We start from the raw sequence: 20126 nt of genomic DNA on the forward strand, positions 1-20126 counted from the left end.
GAGAAGGGGGTGTGATCTGAGATGTACTCACTGCAGCAGGTTGATGGGCAGGAAGGGGTTAAAGTTCTCCAGGCCGTCAGCCTGTAGCGCGGTGAGGAGGGAGGACGTGAGGTCATTGCTGGAGGACGAAGCTGATTGGCCCAGCACAGCGGTAACATCAGAGGCGTTGCTATGCAGAGATGCAGTGCTGGAAGACTTGGAGACAGGTTGGGAGGTGCTGTGGCCTGCTGGGAAATCACACGGCGTACTGTATTACCAAAAGTACGTGGACACTTGATTATTAGCTTGTTGGGCATCACGTAATTAAAATCACAACACACACACACACACACACACTATAACAGCCTTCACTATTCTTCTGGAAAGCCTTTTTTAAATTTTGGCAGTGTGTCTGTGGGAATTTGTGCCCATTCAAGGTCAGGCACTGATGTTGGATGAGGCGGCCTGTAGGTGTTTAACAGGTGCTTGTTTGTTTGTTTATTTATTGGTTTAACACCATGTCAACACATTGGTTACATTCATAGCAGAATTATTAAATATTTTCTTATTCTTTTTTTTTATTAATTATTGAATATTTTTTATTTTTCTATTTTTAATCAATAAATATTTTATTTTTTATTTTTTATTAAATATATTCTTTTTTATTTACTCATTGAATATTTCCTTTTTTAATTAATCATTAAATATTTTTCTTTTTCTTTTTTAATAAATCATAGATTTTTTCCTTCTTTTATAATTAATTATTGACTTTTTTATTATTATTTATTGAATATTTTTTCTTTTGTAATTAATCATTGAATATTTTTTCTTTCTTTTTTTAATTATTCATTGTCTATTTTAATTTATTTAATTAATCATTTAATATTTTTAATTTTCTTTTTTTAATCGTTGAATATTTTTTATTTGTATTTTTTAAATTAATCATTAAATATTTTTTCTTTTTCTTTTTTTTAAATAATCACTGATTTTTTTTCTTTTTTAATTAAAAATAATTAAATAATCTTCCTTGTTTTGTTTATGTTTTGTCTATCTTCATATGTGTCCTCAGTTTGTGAATATATTTTGTATTTATTTTTTAAGTTTGTGTAGCACTTATGGACCTTCCCTAAACTGTTAACACAAAGTTACTGGTAGAATTGAGCACTAGGTGTAGCTGGAATACACATGTTCCATGTTGCTGTGTGTGTTTATGGGGTGAATATGGGGGGTAGTGTGGGTGCAGCACAAATCCCAGCATGCCCATTACGTCTGCGATGGTGGTGCCAGCGTATGAGGCTCAGTGGGTTCGTTTACCTTTGCTGTTCCTGCCGTCCTCATCCTCCTGCAGCCGGCTGAGGGCACCTTTAAAGATCATGATCTGAGCGCGTTCCAGATCCGCCATGGTGACGTGCTGCTTGATCGGGCACGGCCTGACCGCCCACTTCACCATGCTGCGCACCAGGAACTGCAGAACCCATTGTAGCTTAGCGTTCGTTCGGTCAGGGCTGCCCGGGCCGCCGCCCGTCTCGGCTTTGGGCGCCAGGAGCAAATCTGTGAACTTGGCGCAGTTGAGAATCACAGCCAGAGACTTCAGGGCGCCTAGCAGGAGGTAGGAGACGCGGATGGCGCGCAGCTCCAGCGCCAGCAGGTCCGGCTTCGGTTGCGACAGGTGAGTGGTGCCATCCTGCGACCCGTCCTGGCACCCGTCCGGCTTCTCGGCCTCCACCAGACCCGCCGTTTCCTCGTCCGGCATGGAGGCACGTGCGGCGACTTCGTCCGGCTTCCTCTCGGGTTCGCTCCTGGCCCCGCCCTCCGAAACGCTCCGCCCGCGAGGGTGCGGCCACGGCCTGGACGAAGCTCCGCCTCTGCACTTGGGCTCCGCCTCCTCCAGGACCCCGGTGAGCAGGACGAGATGGAAGACGGTGGAGTCGGTGAAGCTGGTGCAGCGCGAGACTTCGAGCTGGGGGACGTCACACGGCTCCAGGGACGAGAGGAGGGTGTCGCTGGGTGACCAAGAATTTAGGAAGCTTCAGGTTAGTCAAAGAGTACAGCGGAGGAGGAGAGAAGATCAAAGAAAAGGAGAAACGGATGGAAGGAGAGAGGCAGACAGAGGAGGACAGGGGTGAGATGGATACAACAGGAGAGAAAGAGGAGGAAAGAAAGAGAGGAAGAAAGGAGAGGAACAGGGATCAGGGTTCATTTGGAGAGTGGAGAGAGATTCAGGAAATAATAGAGAGAAGGATTAAAGGATCAGAGATGAAAAAAGCAAGAGACAGAAAGAGGAAATGAGATTTTTAAGTGGGACAAAGAAAGAGCATCACAAAATAAAGGCAAAAGAAAGGAAAGGTCACAAGAAATGATAGATGAGAACGGGGGGAAACATACAGGTCGGAAGGAAGAAAAGGAAAGAAGGAAAGAGAAAGACAAACGACAGAAAAAGAAAGAAAAGAAGAGAAAGACAGATATAAAGAAAGAGAAGACAGACAGACAAAGAAAGAAAGACAGACAGTCAAAGAAAGACAGACAGACAAAGAAAGAGAGAGGAAGCGAGAGAGAGAAAAGATAGACAGACAGACAGACAAAGATAGAAAGAAAGAGAAAGACAGACAGACAAAGAAAGAAAGAAAGACAGACAGAGAAAGAGACAGAAAAATAAAGAAAAAAGAAGGAAAAAAAGAGACAGAAAGAGAAGACAGAGAAAAAGAAAGAAAGAAAAAAAAAGAAAGACAGACAAAAAAGAAAGACAAAGACAGACAAAGTGAGAAAAAGACAGACAGACAGAAAGAAAGAGAAGACAAACAAAGACAGAAAAGATAGACAGACAAAGAAAGAGAGAAAGAAAGAAAAGACAGACAGACAGACAAAGAAATACAGAAAGACAGACAGACAACAGAAAGAAACAAAGTGAGAAAAAAGTGAGAGAGAGAGAGACAGGGACAAAAACAGGAGACGTGAGGGTGAATAAAATCACCAGAATAAAAGAGGAGACGACATCGGGGCAAATTGATGCAGGAGGGAAGGACACGGGGGTAAAAAAAAAAAAAAAGAAGTAAGGGGCAGAAAATACAGGAGAAAATAAGAAAAGGTGAGAGAGACGAGAGAGAGAAAAGCAACGATGGGGATAAAAGAGAAACGGAGAAATGGAGGAGCGCAGGGGGAGGAATGATGGAGGAGGAGGAGAAGAATTTAGGGAACAGAAAGAGGAGGAGATGTGAGGTGAGGTGGTTAGAGGGGAGAAAAAACCAGAACGATTCAGTTAGACAGAAATAAAGAAACGTAAACAGATAAAAGAGACGAATCGGGATGCAGACAGAGAGGAAAACAGAGTCTGATGAGGATGAGAGGAGACGCGGTACAGAAGTCAACAGGATTCGATCACGTCAGTGTTGCGCAATACTCGTGTCCCTTTACTTCTGACACCCATGAGCCAAAACATTAAAACCACCCACCAAACCCACCAGATCAGCTCTGACTCACTAAGAGTCCGGTGCCACCTGGTGCCAGGACGTTACCAAAGCTGGTGCCCGTCTTCCTTCTTCTTCCACTGAAGGTGCTCTCGGGCACTTTGACTGGCACAGATGGGTCAGATGTGCTGTTTTGTGACCCATTCACCTGATCACCAGGATTAAAATGACCAGCAGGTTGAGCCACAGTAGATCTCGGGCATCCCTGGCATCCCCACAGACCACTGGGTGGGAACTCGCCACGGCTGTCTGTGATACCCGCACCTTCTTTTTGGTAGGTACTTTAATCACCCCGGTGGTCCTTATCAAATAGGCCACCAAACTGGCACTGCCATGCACTGTGTGTGTGTGTGTGGGCGCTCACCTCACAGTCACATCGGTCTCCTCCCACTGCAGCTTAGCGAGGGCGCTCCCGTTCTTTACTACCCCCAGCAGGGTGGCGCGGCGGCCGCTGGGTTTGTGTAAACACGCCCCTCCGGCCCTCACGCCGCCGTCCACTCCTCCGATCAGCGCCAGGACGGGCCACACGTCGGAACACAGCGCGCCCAGCTGGGCGTCACCCAGCGCGTTGGGGCTTTTCACTTTCCACTCCTGCTCCTCCTCCTCGCCCTCCGCATGCTCCCTGGTGCCACCTGGCGAGAAAGGTATTCGGGGTTACCCAAACGTAACACGCAATACCACACTCATCCAGCAGGTGGCTCCCACCGCAAGTGAAGTAGTAGTAAAGCGTCATAACCGTCTCCCCTTTCTACAGGCGCGTATTGGCTGCGTTCAAGGGCTACGGGTGTGTTCCGTGTGGGCACCTTGAGCTTGTGTCCCCTCCTTCATGACGCTGCCCACGAGCTCCAGGCGCCTGGTCATGTACTGGTTGATGTGTGGTGTCCAGGCCTCGTGCTGGTGAAGCCGCCTCACCAGCTGAACCGTGGCCTCTAGGAGCACGGCCGCGCGCGGGCAGCACAGAGGGTCGCCGGGCAGAAGATCGCTGGGCATGCCGCGCATCTGCAGGTCGCACAGCGCCACCTAGAGGAAGGAGAGTGACGATGATGAGTGACGATGATCAGATCACTTCTAAATCTGAATTTGGTGGTGATCAGAGGCGCCGTGCACACCTTCTCTCCCGGGTTACTGCTGTAGAAGAGGACACAGGGGTACAGCTCTGTCGCGTCCACACCCTCGAACGCCAGCTTGGGTTCCTGCACGTTACACATTTAACACGTTGGTTAGCACAGGAGCCGATCGAGCCGATCGGTCATTGATCTCCCGGACCCGTACCCACCCTGTTGTTCTTGGCGAAGGAGATGGTCCTGGCCTCCATGTCCAGAATGCAGGTGATGGTGTCTCCCTGGGTGAAGGAGGGCAGCGCCCGGCCCAGCTCGCCGCCGTGGTACAGGCTGCCGCTGTAGGCCCGGTACAGCCACATGTCGGTGGTGCTGCGGTGGTTGTAGTCGCGGATGGGCCAGCGCGCCACGCCGATGCACGTGCCCTCGTTCCCTCGGTTCTCTTTCGTGATGTGGAACTGGGGGCGGAAGATGAAGAAACTAAATTAATAAATTAATAAAAACGGTGGCTATTCTGGTCCCACTGTGGTTTACAAGGTGTAATGTAAAGCCTCTATGAGTGTACGAGTTCATTTCTTTCTTATGTGCCGAATCAAATCTATCATGTCTATAATCTATAATAGTAAGGTTCAGCGGGGGTGTCGTGCAAGCATCAGGGGGCACCGGAGCACAGAGGAATTGGATATATCTAAAGTGGAGTGCATGTGCATTTGCTGTTATATTAATCAGCAGCTCGCTACCACTGAGATCTGAGGATCCAGGGGTCGAATCTCGGCTGCGCCCTCGGCCGGTCGGGAATCTGCATGGACATGATTGACAGGGGGCCCAAAATGGTCAAACTCAGCGTTGCCACCGGTCTGCTGGGCTCCATCTGGCGGGCATAACTGGCAGTGCCTGTAGCAGACACCAATTGGAATGACCGTACTATGTGTGGGTGGGTGGGTCTTCATACGCTGTGTAAGGACCCTGCTTGGCGGAAGAAACGCCTGTGCAGAATGCAGGGCCGAGAAAAGTAGGGAGAGGTGTGGGCATCGAGTGCTCCCCTTGGATGCAATCGGGTATCCCTCAGAAGCGGACGGCAAATCGACTGCGCTAATTTGGGAGGTAATTGGGGCAAAAATGCTTTAATATAGTCCCAAGTCTGAATAAAAACACAAGGGTTGGGTGAGGAAGGGGATCCGGAGTAAAAACTGTGCCAGGTCTGGTATCAGGACCTCATTTGCCATGGCGACGCCTAAATATAGAGGAGTGCGTGCATTAGAAATGATATCAGGGCTTATAAATGATTCTTAATCAGTATAACACTAGTAATACCTTCCAGGTGAAGCAGCCGGAGGTGATGGCGGTGGTGGCCAGGCCGTAACCCTTCCCCCCGGAGCCGTGAGAGAGGACGTTCCCGCTCTCCAGAGAACAGCAGAGGAGTTTATGAGGGTCGAAGGAGAAATCGCCGATGGGGATGCACTCGTCCTCACCGCTGCTGTCCTGGAATTCACAGCAAGACAGAGTAAATAATAAAGTCGTTACAACTCCGCACCAACATATCGGCATGTCACAGCTAACGTCTGCTCTTTTACTCCGAGCCACCGTGCCACCCCAGAGCTCTCGACCAATCAGGACACAGCTTAGGACGGTTCCTAAAACGTTTTCGACAAACCTTGGTGAAGTTGTCGGCTTGTCTTTCTTGATTCCTCCTCAAAGCCAGAGGTTCCTCCCACATGTAGGTGGAGACTAAACCAAACAGCTGGTCCACCATCTGCAAATAAATAAATTATAGATCTTATATTCCTCTATATTCCTAAAGAAACATCCCAGAACCGTTTTCACGTCCAGCTTCTCTCACCTGTTTGATCTGTACTGAGTCTGTGCAGGCTGGAAGTAAAGCCTCGAGGATGTGGAAGGCCAGAAGCTTCGTACGGAGGTTATGGAAGCGAGGGTGACCTGGAACACACGCGCGAATAAAAGAACTGAAGTTGGGTATGAATCCTCACGTTTATTCACGTTTATTCACGTTTATTCCCACTAATATCCCAAACCGGAACAGGGGGCGTGGCACGGGCGCCGGTACCTGAGCTGCTGTGGCAGGAGACGATGGACATCAGTGGTTCGATCCATCTAGAGAACGAGGACACTCTCCTGGTCGCCCAGGGTGAGAGGACGCGCCGGAGGAAGACCAGGAAGTCGGCGAGTTGGGACTCGAGTACTTTGCTGCTGCGTGGCATGTCCACACCCACTGTGGATCACACACACACACATGGATATACAGTAACGCACAGAGGTACAGATAGACGCTCACACACATTATTGCAATAATTGTTCATCAAAGGTACTAGCACATCAAATACTAACAGATTAATTCATTTACATTTGTTCATGTAGGTGAATAGTGGTAGAGTATGGAGAAAAGGGTAGGGTATAGGGACCGGGTATAGGGGTGGAATGCAGGGGTAGAGTATAGGGGTGGACTGTACGGGGTAAAGTATAGGGGCATGATATAGGGGCAGGGTGTACAGGTAGGGTATGGGGCAGGATATAAGGGTAGGGTATAGGAGTGGAATGTAGGGGTAGGGTGTAGGAGTAGAATGCAGAGGTAAAGTATAGGGGCAGGGTATAGAGATAGAATGCAGGGGGTGAAGTATAGGGGCAAGGAATAAGGGTAGGGTGTAGGAGTAGGGTATAGGGGCAGACTATAGGGGTAGGGTATATGGATAGGGTATAAGGGTGGACTGTAGGGGTAAGGTGTAAGAGTAGAAAGCAGGGACAGAATGCTGGGGTAGGGTATAGGAGTGGAATGTAGGGGTAGGGTGAAGGAGTAGGATGCAGGGGTAAAGTATAGGGGTAGGGTATAGGGGCAGGGTATAGAGATAGAATGCAGGGGGTAAAGTATAGGGGCAAGGAATAAGGGTAGGGTATATGGATAGGGTATAAGGGTGGACTGTAGGGGTAAGGTGTAAGAGTAGAAAGCAGGGACAGAATGCTGGGGTAGGGTATTGGGGTGGAATTTAGGGGTAGGGTATAGGGGCAGGATATAAGGGTGGAATGTATGGGGTAAAGTATCGGGGCAATGTATAGGGGTAGGGTGTAGGAGTAGAGTATAGGGGCAGAGTATAAGAGTGCTCTTTTTGACTCACTCTCTTCTGTGGCTGTTTGATCTGTGGGTTTGTGCTCCAGTTGGTTTTCCGGGCTGCTCTCCAGCGCCTCCTGTAGGTGGAAGTTGTGTAAGAGGGTCTGCAGCTGTTCACACATCACGTCCATCAGAGCCTGAGACACGTCCGGCGGTAAAGAGCCCTCACACGAGCTGAGCAATGAATCAGAACAGAACGTTTAAATAGCTGATGCTTTTATTTAGACCGAACTGGACTGGACTGGGATTGTTGGACGTCCTACCTGGCGGCGATGACGAGGCTCTGGAGCAGCCGGGCGGAGGAGAGTCGCACGGCGCCGCTCAGCAGCGCGTTGGCAGAGATGGAGGACGCCAGCCAGCGATGGCTGACCAGCACACAGGAGTCGTGCGTGAGGGCGGAGAGCAGCTCCAGCAGGCCGCTCCGGATCAGCAGCACCAGGTCGTCGGGCTCGTAGTGGAAATTCAGGGCGAACACGGCGGCCAGGAGGAGCTGCTGGCACGAACCTGCGGAGGGAGACGCTCAGTCAGTCATGGACACGGTGGGGCATGGGTGGGGACCGCGGGGACGGTTCTACCTTTCTGCTTCTTCTCCAGCGCCACCTTCTGCCTGAGCACCCGAACCACCTGCTGGTAGAGGACGTGAGCCGCAGCCTGAAGCTCTCTCTGGGCGCCCATGGAAGCCGACTGAGTGCCAGCCTGCAAACACACACAACATACAAATATACACAAAGTACTTACAGTACTGTGACGGCATATTGTCTAAGCAATTGAGGGTTAAGGGCCTTGCTAAAGGGCCCAACAGTGGCAACCTGGCAGTGGTGGGGCTTGAACCAGCGACCTTTGGATTACTAGTCCAGTACATTAACCACTAGGCTACAACTGCCCAGAGTTATGGTTTTGCTTTTCCGCCTTGATGACTTCACTATAACTATATAAGATTTTGGAGTGTGTCTGTGGGAATTCACGCCCATTTACTCACAGGTGTATAACCTGTCATTTTTATTCCACTTTTTCACTCGGACCAGACGTTCGGTTTTCCAGATTTTGTCAGTTAAACGGAGGTCCGGTAAATCGAGGTTCCACTGTATATACGCTGCTGATGTACGGCTACGGAGTTTTCTAAATATGGCTTTTGTATGCATTTATATACACTATTTGTTTCAGGCACACCCATTAATTTTAGTTCCTCACTAACACTGGGAGCAAGGCAGGAATACCCTGGACAGGGTGGCAATCCACCCCTCTCCCGTAGACGCCCGGCTGAGTGCTTCCCCTCTTTAAATCCGTTAAATCGAGGTTCCTCTGTATCAACATTATAACCATACGAATCCTAATCCCAAAACCAAACCCAAGACACACAGAGAGGTCGGGCGTTCTTACGCTGAAGTGATAAATCCTGTCGCTGGACGTCGCTAAGCTGCCCGGGACGGGAGCTCCGAGTCCAAAACAGCCGGACAGAAAGTGCAGCTGCACCGACTGCAGGAGACCGGGGAAACGTGGGGGCGCCGTAGAGCCGCTGCTCTTCTCCATCTCGGCCAGGAAAGAGGAGATCTGACGCAGGGCCTCCACCCGCACCTACACACAGAGATAGAAGGAGACGGGACAGGACGATAGGGATCAGTCCAGTGGCCGAGTTTGATTTTCTCTCTTTTTTTCCCCAGAAGTCACATCAGGTCTTCGTTATAAACACACCAACGTACGATTCGCTGATCATTTAGGCCCGTACAGGATCACATCCTGTCCGTATATCACGCTGCGCTTCATGTCCATGCACAGTAGATAGATACTAGCTGCCAGAAACCCAACTATGGCAGCGTGCATACAAATATTCAATAACTATTGTAATTCATTATTAATTAACTAATAAATACTATAATAAAATGCATCAATAGTTCACATACACGTACAAGCAGATATGTGTAATCTATTTTCCTGTTTTTTGGGGCCTCCCAGTAAAGCCTTCTTTGGTTCCTCAAGTTCATTTAGGGTCACTAATTTGCTAATACTTTACCGTCCCATCAATTTATTTATTTTATTAAGATGGGTTCAGGTTCATACAGGCTGCAGTTAAATAAAAGCCAGAGTAAACATAAGAAACAGTAAATTTTTACACTCGTACTTTACGTACTGATTTGTGGTTGTACTTTTGTTAATATTTAAATCAACTGAACCAGAACGGTGGATGATTTTTGCCCGTAATCGCCGGGGCTTCGGGGACATGGCCTCTGCCCGTACTGACCTCCGCCCGGTGCTGCTGCTGCACCATGGCCAGCGTGATGGCTTTGGGATCGGCCTGAACACACGCGTCCTTCTCCAGCATCGCCGACGTCTTCACCAAACTCCCACACACAAAGTGGAACACCTACACAGATCCGACGACAGCGCTACGTTCAGAACACATCCCTAATAATCCCCATAATATAGAACCTATTTATGGTCCTGATTAGATCAGTAAACTTACATATCTACGGTGAGTATAATAATTATAAATATAACTATTTACATATATAGTCTTAGGTATAAAATAGATGATATTATATACATAATAATAATAATAGTAGCATTAATAACAAGCATAAGCATAGTAATGAAAATATTAGGTATGTATGATAATAATAATAACAACAACAACAAAACAATAATAATAATTATAATAACAATAAGCATAAATAGAGGAATTGGAATACTAGGTGTGTATAACAAAATTATGTATAATAATAATAATATAATTATACAGATATATGTCAGGTAGAAGGTTCTACAACTTGATTGCTGCTACAAGCCCTACAAAGCCTGTTTTCAATCACTATATGACCAAAAGTATTTGGACACCTATCCATGAGCTTGCTGGATTATCTGCACTATTTGTACAGAGGGTGAGAGGTGGTGACCTGGTTGATCATGGATGAGCTGACGGTCCGAGGGCTGAGCACCGTGTCCGGGATGATACACTGCCTCAGTCTGTCCCACGCGTCCTTCATAATACCCAGAGAGCACAGCGGCAGCCCTGCACACACACACACACACGAGGAATCTTCATATCTTTGGCTTTTCATTAAACCAGACTTATATCCTCACTTATATAAACCATCAGATCATCGACGAAAAGGAAACGGATTAACCACGTGTCTCACTCACCCATCTTGTTCTTTGCAGGACCAGAAGCGTTCTTCAGCTGATCAGTCATCTTGGAAAAACAGAAAAGCAAATCAAGTTAATCTTGCACCAGTATGGGACCGGGTGAGGTGACTGGGTGGCCAGTTGCACCAAACATGATTCATATGATTCGTTCATAAATTGTAACGGAGCTCCACACACTAAAAACGAGCACATAGCTACTGGTTACGCTGGTCTCATATTTTGTAAGCTTGTATGAGCATAAATGTGATTGGAACTACACATGATGTCCAAGTGAAGATTTTCTACCCACAATTCAAGGCGCCAGTGCAACGGTGTGCATACCTCTCTCTCACTGTGTCTCCTACACTTGGGGGAAACGGTGAAATCCCTGTTCAGACCCTGATCTTCAAAGGAGTACGATGACCTCCTGTAATGAAACGAACAGCAAAATATACAACAAAATATACTTTCTGCGTTGCTCAGGGGTCCAGGCTGTGTTCTCCTTAGACCTGGCACATGGGGCTCAAGCAGCATTACAGTGGAAGCAAGCAATCCAGACAAAAGGTGTTTTTTAGGCGTGCAAGCATAAAGCGCATACCGACCTATGAGGGGCGCCGTTTTCCGTTTGCTCGTCCTGGCTGTGCTCTTGCCAGGCGGGGCGGACGCCCAGCAGCAGAAAGAGGCAGCGCTTGATGAGCAGCTGGCACGTGGAGGTGAAGGGCACGTGAGGGGGCGCCTCTCGCTCGGGGGTATCCGGACTGTCGGAGCTGCTGGGCAGAGTGCTGGTGCCCGACGACTCGTACACGGTCTCGTTCTGCTGCAGGTTCATGGCCTCCCGCGTCGCCAGGAAACACTGCAGCACCTCTGCTGGGTGCGCACACACACACACACACACACACACACACACAAGGTCTCACGTTTGAAATATACACAGCTCCCATGTGTGTGTGTGTGTGTGTGTGAAACACAATAGCGGTGCATTTACCCGGCAGGTACATACTGATGCTGGGCGTTTCATCTTCAGCAGGATCGTCCTGGTTGTGTTCGGCAGCGTGTGTGTTTTCTCTCCGGGTCTGTTCTTCGGAGCTGCTGCCCTCGTGTGGGTCCTCCTCGGGGCTCTGAGAGTCCGACGAACCCTGAACCATCACAAAAATCCTAAGTAAGAACGTTCTAGCTCGGAAACACCAAATACGAACCAAATATCTGCATATCCAGAGACATAAAACAACCCAAACCCCTTTCAGAGATAAAATGGGTGTAAATACGGAGTTACTTTCATCAATAAGGTCCAAAACACATGTTATACTTAGCTCTGGACTCACCACATCCATATATACTAGACAAAGCCCTAGGTGAGTGCAGTAGGTGGGTTTGCAAGTTCTTCTGGCCTGATAAACAGTAACACAAATCACTTTCACAATTTCGAATCATCTGTGAATGAGGTGATTAATCTGCGAATCAGGTGATTCATCTGTGAATGAGATGATTCATCTGTGAATCAGGCGATTCATCAGTGAATCAGGTGACTCATCTGTGAATGAGGTGATTCATCTGTGAATCAGGCGATTCATCAGTGAATCAGGTGACTCATCTGTGAATGAGGTGATTCATCAGTGAATCAGGTGACTCATCTGTGAATCAGATGAAGCCCAGCACAGCAGGGCAGATGTGCTATACAGCTCAAACCAGGTATGACCCGCCCTTAAATGTAGACTGTGTGGAGTGTGAAGTGCAGCGGTAGCTCAGTGGTTCAAGCCCCACCAAACCATCGCCAAGCTGCCACTGTCGGGCCCCTGAGCAAGGCCCTTAACCCTTGATCGCATGGATTATGAATGTTAGACGTATTCACCTGTTTGGTAACTGCAGCCTGCTGTGTGCTGGTCGTGTTCCCCGTGTTCTCTTTATAGGAGAGCAGAGCGCTGCGGATCTTATACACCACCTCGTAGATCTCGGTCAGCATCTCACAGGGTTCGTACCTGCAGTCACACACACACACACACACACACACACACACACACACACACACACACACACACACACACACACAAACAGGCTTAAAGAAGCAGCACCAGATGCTGGAAAAGAACAATCTGGAGACAGAAGGAACTCACTTGTCGTGCCAGTAGGCCTTGTCCTGCAGACCCGTGTGTTTCAGCAGGGCAGCGAGGCTACAGCGACACGCCGTCTCTAACAAACTGTCCTCTACCGCAGCTCCGCCATCCCAATCTACCACACACACACACACACACACACATTTTGCATTACATTAAATCTCGGCATTTTTTGCGGATTACACTTATGACTGAATACATTTGGGGCTTGAACTGGCAACCTTCTGATTACTAGTCCAGTACCTTAACCACTAAGCTCCTTAGTGTGCAAACAATGATAATCTGGGAGTGTTCATGCTGGTGTGCAGCAAACCTCGCTGTAATATCGCAGTATATATGAGGCCCTCTGATTTGCACTGGGACAGTGGTAGCATAGTGGGTGGAGCCACTGTTGGACCCTTGAGCGAGGCCCTTAACCCTCTCAACTCCAGGGGCGCCGTACTATGGCTGACCCTGGGCTCTGACCCCAGCTTTCATTGTACTGTACTCCTGTATCTATATACTGTATATGACAAAGCCGTTCTATACTACTCTGTATACATTCTATTCTGTTCTATTCTTCGTCATTTAAAACTGCATTTTATACATTTAGAACCTGACCCGCCCTTTCCTTCACCTCTGCTGGTGGCGTACTCCTTCAGCCTCCTCCAGAGGCCGCCGGCAGGCTCCCGCGAGGAGCCGAGCGCCAGCTCCAGCAGCGTGAGGTCCTCCTCGGAAAGATGAAGGTCGGCCAGCCTGGCGTCGCCGCAGCTGAGCAGCACCGCCTCGGTCAGCCAGTTCATAGCCGAATCTGCACACAGAGCGGAGACAGAGCCACGAGAGTGAGGACGGCATGCCAGCACGGACCGGGATGGATGGGTTCTCCTCGCCAGTCCTTGAACCGCCCGCATCCAGTTTACAGCTGGACTATTAAAAATGTGGATTTTTTATTTACTTTATTTTACTATGATTATACCAGGGAGAACATGCAAACTCCACACACAAAAGGCCCGAAGTTAAACCCAGAAAGTCGTTACCCAGCTGTTCTAAGTCCATCTCCAGGCCGTTCCTCAGGAGCGGGTTACCCAGCCAATACTCGGCCGTCCTCTCCTGGGCAGAAGGGGGCGGCCCCTGCAGCATCCCGCCCAGACATCGGCCGATAGTCAGCGCCACAGCTCTCTCCAGGTCCAGGAGCCACACCCAGTCATGCTCGGTCTCTGCCTCAGGAGCGGGGTGTGCTGGATCAGACACCTCTGGATAAACAGGGGTTAAGTGGAGAGCGTTAACCAGTGCACGGCGATGCGTATCTGTGTGTTCGGTGTACACTCGGTGTGTGTGTTCACCTGGTGAGGTTCCCTTGAGCTCCAACTCTTCCTGCAGGTTGGTGGTGGGCAGGCGGCAGCTGAGCTCGTCGAGCTGCTCGAGCAGAGACATCAGGTGAGGGAGGAGAGGTCTCACCACGGCAAGGGGCAAGAGCAGCAGAGAATACACCACCTGGCAAAGGAGACTGCCCGCTATAGAGCCGAACAACACGGCTACACACACACACACACACACACACACACACACACACACACACACAATATCAGTGTCACTCGAAGTGGATAAGCTTTTTTTGGATAGAACACAACAGAGCGCTGTACGTTCTTACTGTGTAGTTTATTGATGACGTTCTTGTCCCGTGAGCTCTCCTCCAGCAGCGTGGTGGACCTCCTGAACGTCTCAGCAGCGTACGGGAGCAACAGGCACAAGTGCTTGTGGAGCAACGTCACACTGCCGTCGTCCTACACGCCCCAAACACACACTAATAATTCTACTTCATTTATAACTTCACTGGAGGTTAGAATAACAAGAACACATCTGAGGCTGTGTTGAAAATAGCCTATTGCATACTGTATACTGCATACTTAATTCTGCGTACTACACTTAGTATATACTGAACACTGCATACTGCACTCAGGATATACTGTATACTACATACTGTATACTGCATACTTAATTCTGCATACTGCAATCAGTACACTACATACTACACTCAGTATATACTGCATACTGTACACTGAATACTATACTACACTCAGTATATACTGCATACTGTACACTGCATACTATATACTGCACACTACACTCAGTATATACTGTATAATACATACTGCACTTAGTATATACTAGATACTGCATACTGTACACTGCATACTATATACTACACTCAGTATATACTGCATACTGTACACTGCATACTATATACTGCACACTACACTCAGTATATACTGTATAATACATACTGTATACTGCACTACACTCAGTATATACTGTATACTGCACTTAGTATATACTAGATACTGCATACTACATACTATATACTGCATACTGCATACAGCACACCTCATATTGTATACTGCATACTGTATACAATGTACTAAATACTGCATACTTAATGCTGCATATTTAATGCTGCATACTACACTCAGTATATTTTCAATACTGTACACTACACTCTGTATATAATATATACTGCATACTATATACAGTACTGCAAACTGCACTTAGTATATACTGTATACTGCATACAACATTTTGTATACTGCATACTACACTCAGTATATATTGTATACTACATGTATTCTACTCAATGTATACTACACATTGTATACTTCATATTGTATACTGCATACTGTGTGCTGCATATTAAACTCCATACTGTATACTATGTACTGTATACTATATACTGCATACTGCACTCACTATATACTGTATACTGCATCCTAGTACCCGAAGTTGTATGCAGTACAGTACAGAGTATGAGACATAAGCAAACCATACTACAGCGCGCACAAACATATGAAGGTTCCGTGTGCCCATTTTTCGAATGTCCAAACTAGTAGCGTTCCATGACGGGATGCAGTAACTCGTGAAGAGCACTCGCATAATGGATATTTTAAGTAGTACAAAATTCAGGTATTTGGGCTGCATACTGTATACGACATACATCAGTATGCGTATGTAGTAGTAGAATGTAGTAGTCTATTTTGATCACAGCCTGAGTTTTTAAAATGTCCTGATGAATATAAATGACCTCTGTACTGGTGTAGATGTAGCAGTGAGCCAGTAGGTGCTTGTGCAGGGCTGCCAGCAGGTGGTGGAAGTGAGATGGAGCTTCAGTCTGCTTCTGAGCTGAACTGAACTTCTGCTTGTCACTGTTCTTCTCCAGCTCACCGAAGGCACGCTCCTGCTCACGAACGCATCAATAAAATAAAATAAAATAAGCATATGATCTCAGGTAACACGGCAGTCTAACATGCCAGCACACCACTGACCGGGAAGCCAGTCTTAACCTCACCGTGTAGAACCCGATGCTCAGCAGGAGGGTCTTGAGGAGAACTTGAGCAAGGTGCAGGTGATCTGGGGCCTCTGTGCTAGAGGTGCTCGCGGGCCGGTCCGGCGAGGGGGGTAGGGTCACGTTGGCACCCAGCTCTGCCGGAGAGCTGTAGCCAAGCAGGGAAGCTACATGGCTTTGTTCCTGGAGACTGTTCAGCACCATGTCTAACTGTAGACGCTGGAAGAGAGAAGACATGCATGAAGCAGGAGGGTTCCTCCATGTTCTTCTATGTTCCTATGTGTTTCTATGGGTTCCTCAGTCAACAGTAAACGTTTACGTTAACATACCCAGAAAGGGTGTCCCTTTGTTTGGGTGCCAGGAATACTGAGATGAGAGGGGACTGTAAACGTACCTGTCCTTTAGAGAGACTCTCCCAGCTCTCTGGACCCTGAGGTAGAAGCGAGTGCAGCAGTTCGGTTCTCTCCCTGAGTGGAGGCAGCAGGAGAGATGCTCCGATGGATAGTGTGTTCATCACCGCCTACACACACACACAGGATATACCGTATACTGTATATTGCATACTACATTTAGGATATACTCCATACTATTCTCAGGATACAATGTATACTGCATACTGAATACTACACAGTGTATAATGTATACTGCATACTGAATACTACACTCAGTACATACTGCATACTACACTCATGATATACTGCTTACTGTCTACTGCATACTACACTCTGTATATACTGTATACTGCATACTACACTCAGTATATCCTGCATACTGCACTCAGTATATACTGTATACTACACTGTTTATACTGTATACTGCATACTACACTCAATATATACTGCATACTGTAACTGTATAATGTATACCGCATACTACACTCAGTATATACTGCATACTACATACTGTATACTGCATTACACACTCAGTACATACTGTATACTGCATACTGCACTCAGTACATACTGTATACCGCATACTGTATACTACATACTACACTCAGTATATACTGTATACTACACTCAGTATATACTGCATACTGTAACTGTATACTGCATACTGTATATTGCATACTTTATACAGCATACTACACTCAGTATATACTGCATATTGCATACTGTATACTGCATACTTTATACAGCATACTACACTCAGTATATACTGCATACTGTAACTGTATACTGCATACTGTATACTGCATACTTTATACAGCATACTACACTCAGTATATACTGTATACCGCATACTACACTCTGATTCACCTTTCAATAGTCAAAACACTTCCACCCTACACTATCTCAGACTGTATGTGTCTGTAGGTGCCAGGCTCGGCCGGTGGCACCACTAAGACTCAAACTCTGACTCTTAGTGGTGATGGGCGAGAGCACTGGATCCTACATGTTTGATCTGTTTGTACTGTTTTGTGAGCTGTGGACCTGCTGTAGTGTTTCGGGCACGCTGGAATCGATGAGTCTGAAGAGCAGGTTGCGGATGGGTCTCCCCTGAGCCCCGAGCACCGTGGCCCCGGTCCCTCCTGCGTGCGCCAGCGACAGGTGGATGGACAGAAGCTTCATGCACAGCAGCACAAACTGCTGATGCTCCCTGAACAGAGAGAACATGAGGGTCACAGACGTCTCGGGTGAAACCGCACGCAGGGAGATGAAGAATGGGCGGGCGTGTACCTCTTTGAGCTGAACGGTACGGGCGGTGTGTCCTCGCCGATGCCGTCGCAGTAGCGCTCCAGGAAGCTGCGCAGGTACGCGAAGGTGCTCTCCTCCAGATCTACACAGAACGGCCTGTGCCACGCTACCAGCTGCCTGCACACACACACACACACACACACACACACACACACACACACACACACACACACACTTAATAAAGCTCACCGTGGGCACACACACTCCCACTGCTGGCCTCCTATAGATTCATTTATTTATTCATTGTCTGTTACCATGCTTGATCCTGGTCAGGGTCGCGGTGGGTCTGATTCATAGGGCATAAGGCAGGCAGATCGCCAGTCCATTACATTCACACTTAGGGTAATTAGCTAGGGTAGCTTAGGGGCGACCCTTGGGTGGATCAAAGTAATAATAATTTAAATGAACTTGTACACGGACGCCCCCTTGTGGAGGCTTTACGTTACCTCTTGTAAACCACAGTGGGACCAGATCGCCACCAAATCGGCTTAGGGTAATTGGTCTGATTGCACGACTTTGGAGTTGTCGGATGAAACCGGAGCACCTGGGAGAAACCCACGTGGACACAGGGAGAACATGCAAACCATCGCTTCCTATGGACCAGCCGCTGATACTGTACCACCTTAAAAGACAGGTGCCGATTTCCCCCATTATATGTAATAAAATCTACCCCACTTCGTTTACTACAGTCTGTTGAATGCCGGCAGGTGTGATTACGCCGTGTCATTAAGTGTAAACGTGACCCTCTTCTCAGCTCTTACCTGTCTGTGGGAACCGCCGTCCACGCCAGGCTGTGTGAGGTCCCGGCTGTGATCTGCTGCACCGACACCCCCTCCAAACCGGTCACCTTCTTAGGTTTGGTGATGGGCGTCGACGTGTGGCCCTGACCGCACTGACCCATGGCGTTGTTACCCCAGGCGTAGACTTCATTCTCTGGCGAAAAAAAGAGTGTTTAGGTGTTTCTGCGTTTCGGCCACGCCCATTTCCAGTTACACAGGCTAAGAAATGCCACATTGTGTTCCAGTATGAGGGGCTGGGTGCAGGGAACGTGGTCCGTTTGGGATGAATTGGAATGCTGACTAAGAGTCAGGCCTACTCGTCCAACTTTAATTCCTAATCAACTAATTAACCAAACGGACACAAATGTCCACAGACACAGTACAAACTCATACACAGTGGAAAACCTTCCTGGAGAAATCGAGACTGTTACGGCTGCGAAGATGAGACTCAATATTAACGTCAAGGGTTTTTCATACAGTACTAAATATTACAGTTACAGGCTCAGAACAGCGCGTTCTCAACACTCCACCCACACACACCCTACACACACACACACTCACCGTGAGACAGAGCGAGACAGTGGCTGTCTCCACACGAGATGTCTATGATCTTGGTGACGCCCAGTTCCTCGATGAAACGCGGCCTGAGTGAGGTGGTTTCGGTCGAACCGCAGCCCAGGCACGAGCCGCAGCCCCAAGCGAACACCTGCCACACACACACACACACACACGAAGAGACTGAACGCAGGGTTGCCAGGTCCAGCAAAAATATTTAGCTTCATATTCAAATCCCAATCCGGCGTAGAAAATGTCAACCTGGCAACCCAGACAGAATGAAAACACACATCTAACTGATGTGAAGTAACGACAAGTGTGGCCCCGTAGGAACACGTGACAGGTAAACATGAACCGTATGTGTGGATATAAGGGCGTGTCCGTGCTTACCTGTCCGGCGGAGGTGAGTGCCAGCGAGCACTGACTCCCAGCACACACTTTTCTGATGATGTACCCGTGTAAAGCCTCGATCACTTTGGGTCTGTACACGCGGTTCGTGTCGCCGTGTCCCAGTTTACCTGCGACAGACACACGGCCACAAACTAAATAAACAAAACGACACCACATTATACTGGTCAGGGTCACGGTGGGGCTGGCTTCCCCAGAATCACTGGGTGCGATGCAGTAACACACCCCGAACAGGACAGCATTTTGTCATGGGGGACTCGACCACCTACTCTCCGATCACGTCTCTATATAGACGCAGCTACGTCGCCCATGTGCCTGTACTGCGATTCAATTCAAGACTTGATATAAGAATCCCACTGTGGTTCGCTGGAGTCCCAAAGTACTATAAACAGCTTTGTAACCCTCCCATTAGGGGTCACCATGGTGGATCTGTACACAGGGACCTGCACTAAGGGTGCACTGATGTGCCCCCTCCCTTCCTTCCCAATAGCTTAAATGCCGTACCGCCACGCACCTTC

The 20126-nt window shown here is 48.0% G+C and overlaps 1 protein-coding gene across 1 annotated transcript in view; it reads right to left on the bottom strand.

The window, feature by feature from the left end:
* Positions 1-20126, bottom strand: part of LOC134330813 (probable E3 ubiquitin-protein ligase HERC1) — a 63279-nt gene that overhangs the window by 33182 nt on the left and 9971 nt on the right. The window contains exons 8-41 of the mRNA XM_063012077.1: positions 19591-19718; positions 19207-19351; positions 18628-18799; positions 17849-17983; positions 17603-17768; positions 16564-16689; positions 16173-16388; positions 15909-16061; positions 14484-14616; positions 14176-14367; positions 13870-14085; positions 13470-13643; positions 12854-12968; positions 12592-12718; positions 11728-11878; positions 11345-11609; positions 11085-11169; positions 10761-10809; positions 10514-10629; positions 9862-9984; positions 9003-9197; positions 8198-8318; positions 7886-8126; positions 7630-7796; positions 6567-6731; positions 6342-6439; positions 6156-6254; positions 5816-5983; positions 4720-4959; positions 4553-4636; positions 4247-4463; positions 3808-4075; positions 1294-2006; positions 32-224 (exon numbers count right to left, since the gene is read on the bottom strand). Coding sequence (XP_062868147.1) covers positions 32-224; positions 1294-2006; positions 3808-4075; positions 4247-4463; positions 4553-4636; positions 4720-4959; positions 5816-5983; positions 6156-6254; positions 6342-6439; positions 6567-6731; positions 7630-7796; positions 7886-8126; positions 8198-8318; positions 9003-9197; positions 9862-9984; positions 10514-10629; positions 10761-10809; positions 11085-11169; positions 11345-11609; positions 11728-11878; positions 12592-12718; positions 12854-12968; positions 13470-13643; positions 13870-14085; positions 14176-14367; positions 14484-14616; positions 15909-16061; positions 16173-16388; positions 16564-16689; positions 17603-17768; positions 17849-17983; positions 18628-18799; positions 19207-19351; positions 19591-19718 — 5956 coding nt within the window. The remainder of the gene's footprint in view (positions 1-31; positions 225-1293; positions 2007-3807; positions 4076-4246; positions 4464-4552; positions 4637-4719; positions 4960-5815; positions 5984-6155; positions 6255-6341; positions 6440-6566; positions 6732-7629; positions 7797-7885; positions 8127-8197; positions 8319-9002; positions 9198-9861; positions 9985-10513; positions 10630-10760; positions 10810-11084; positions 11170-11344; positions 11610-11727; positions 11879-12591; positions 12719-12853; positions 12969-13469; positions 13644-13869; positions 14086-14175; positions 14368-14483; positions 14617-15908; positions 16062-16172; positions 16389-16563; positions 16690-17602; positions 17769-17848; positions 17984-18627; positions 18800-19206; positions 19352-19590; positions 19719-20126) is intronic.

This window comes from Trichomycterus rosablanca, chromosome 16 (genome assembly GCF_030014385.1).
Source record: "Trichomycterus rosablanca isolate fTriRos1 chromosome 16, fTriRos1.hap1, whole genome shotgun sequence".
NCBI classification, from domain to species: domain Eukaryota; kingdom Metazoa; phylum Chordata; class Actinopteri; order Siluriformes; family Trichomycteridae; genus Trichomycterus; species Trichomycterus rosablanca.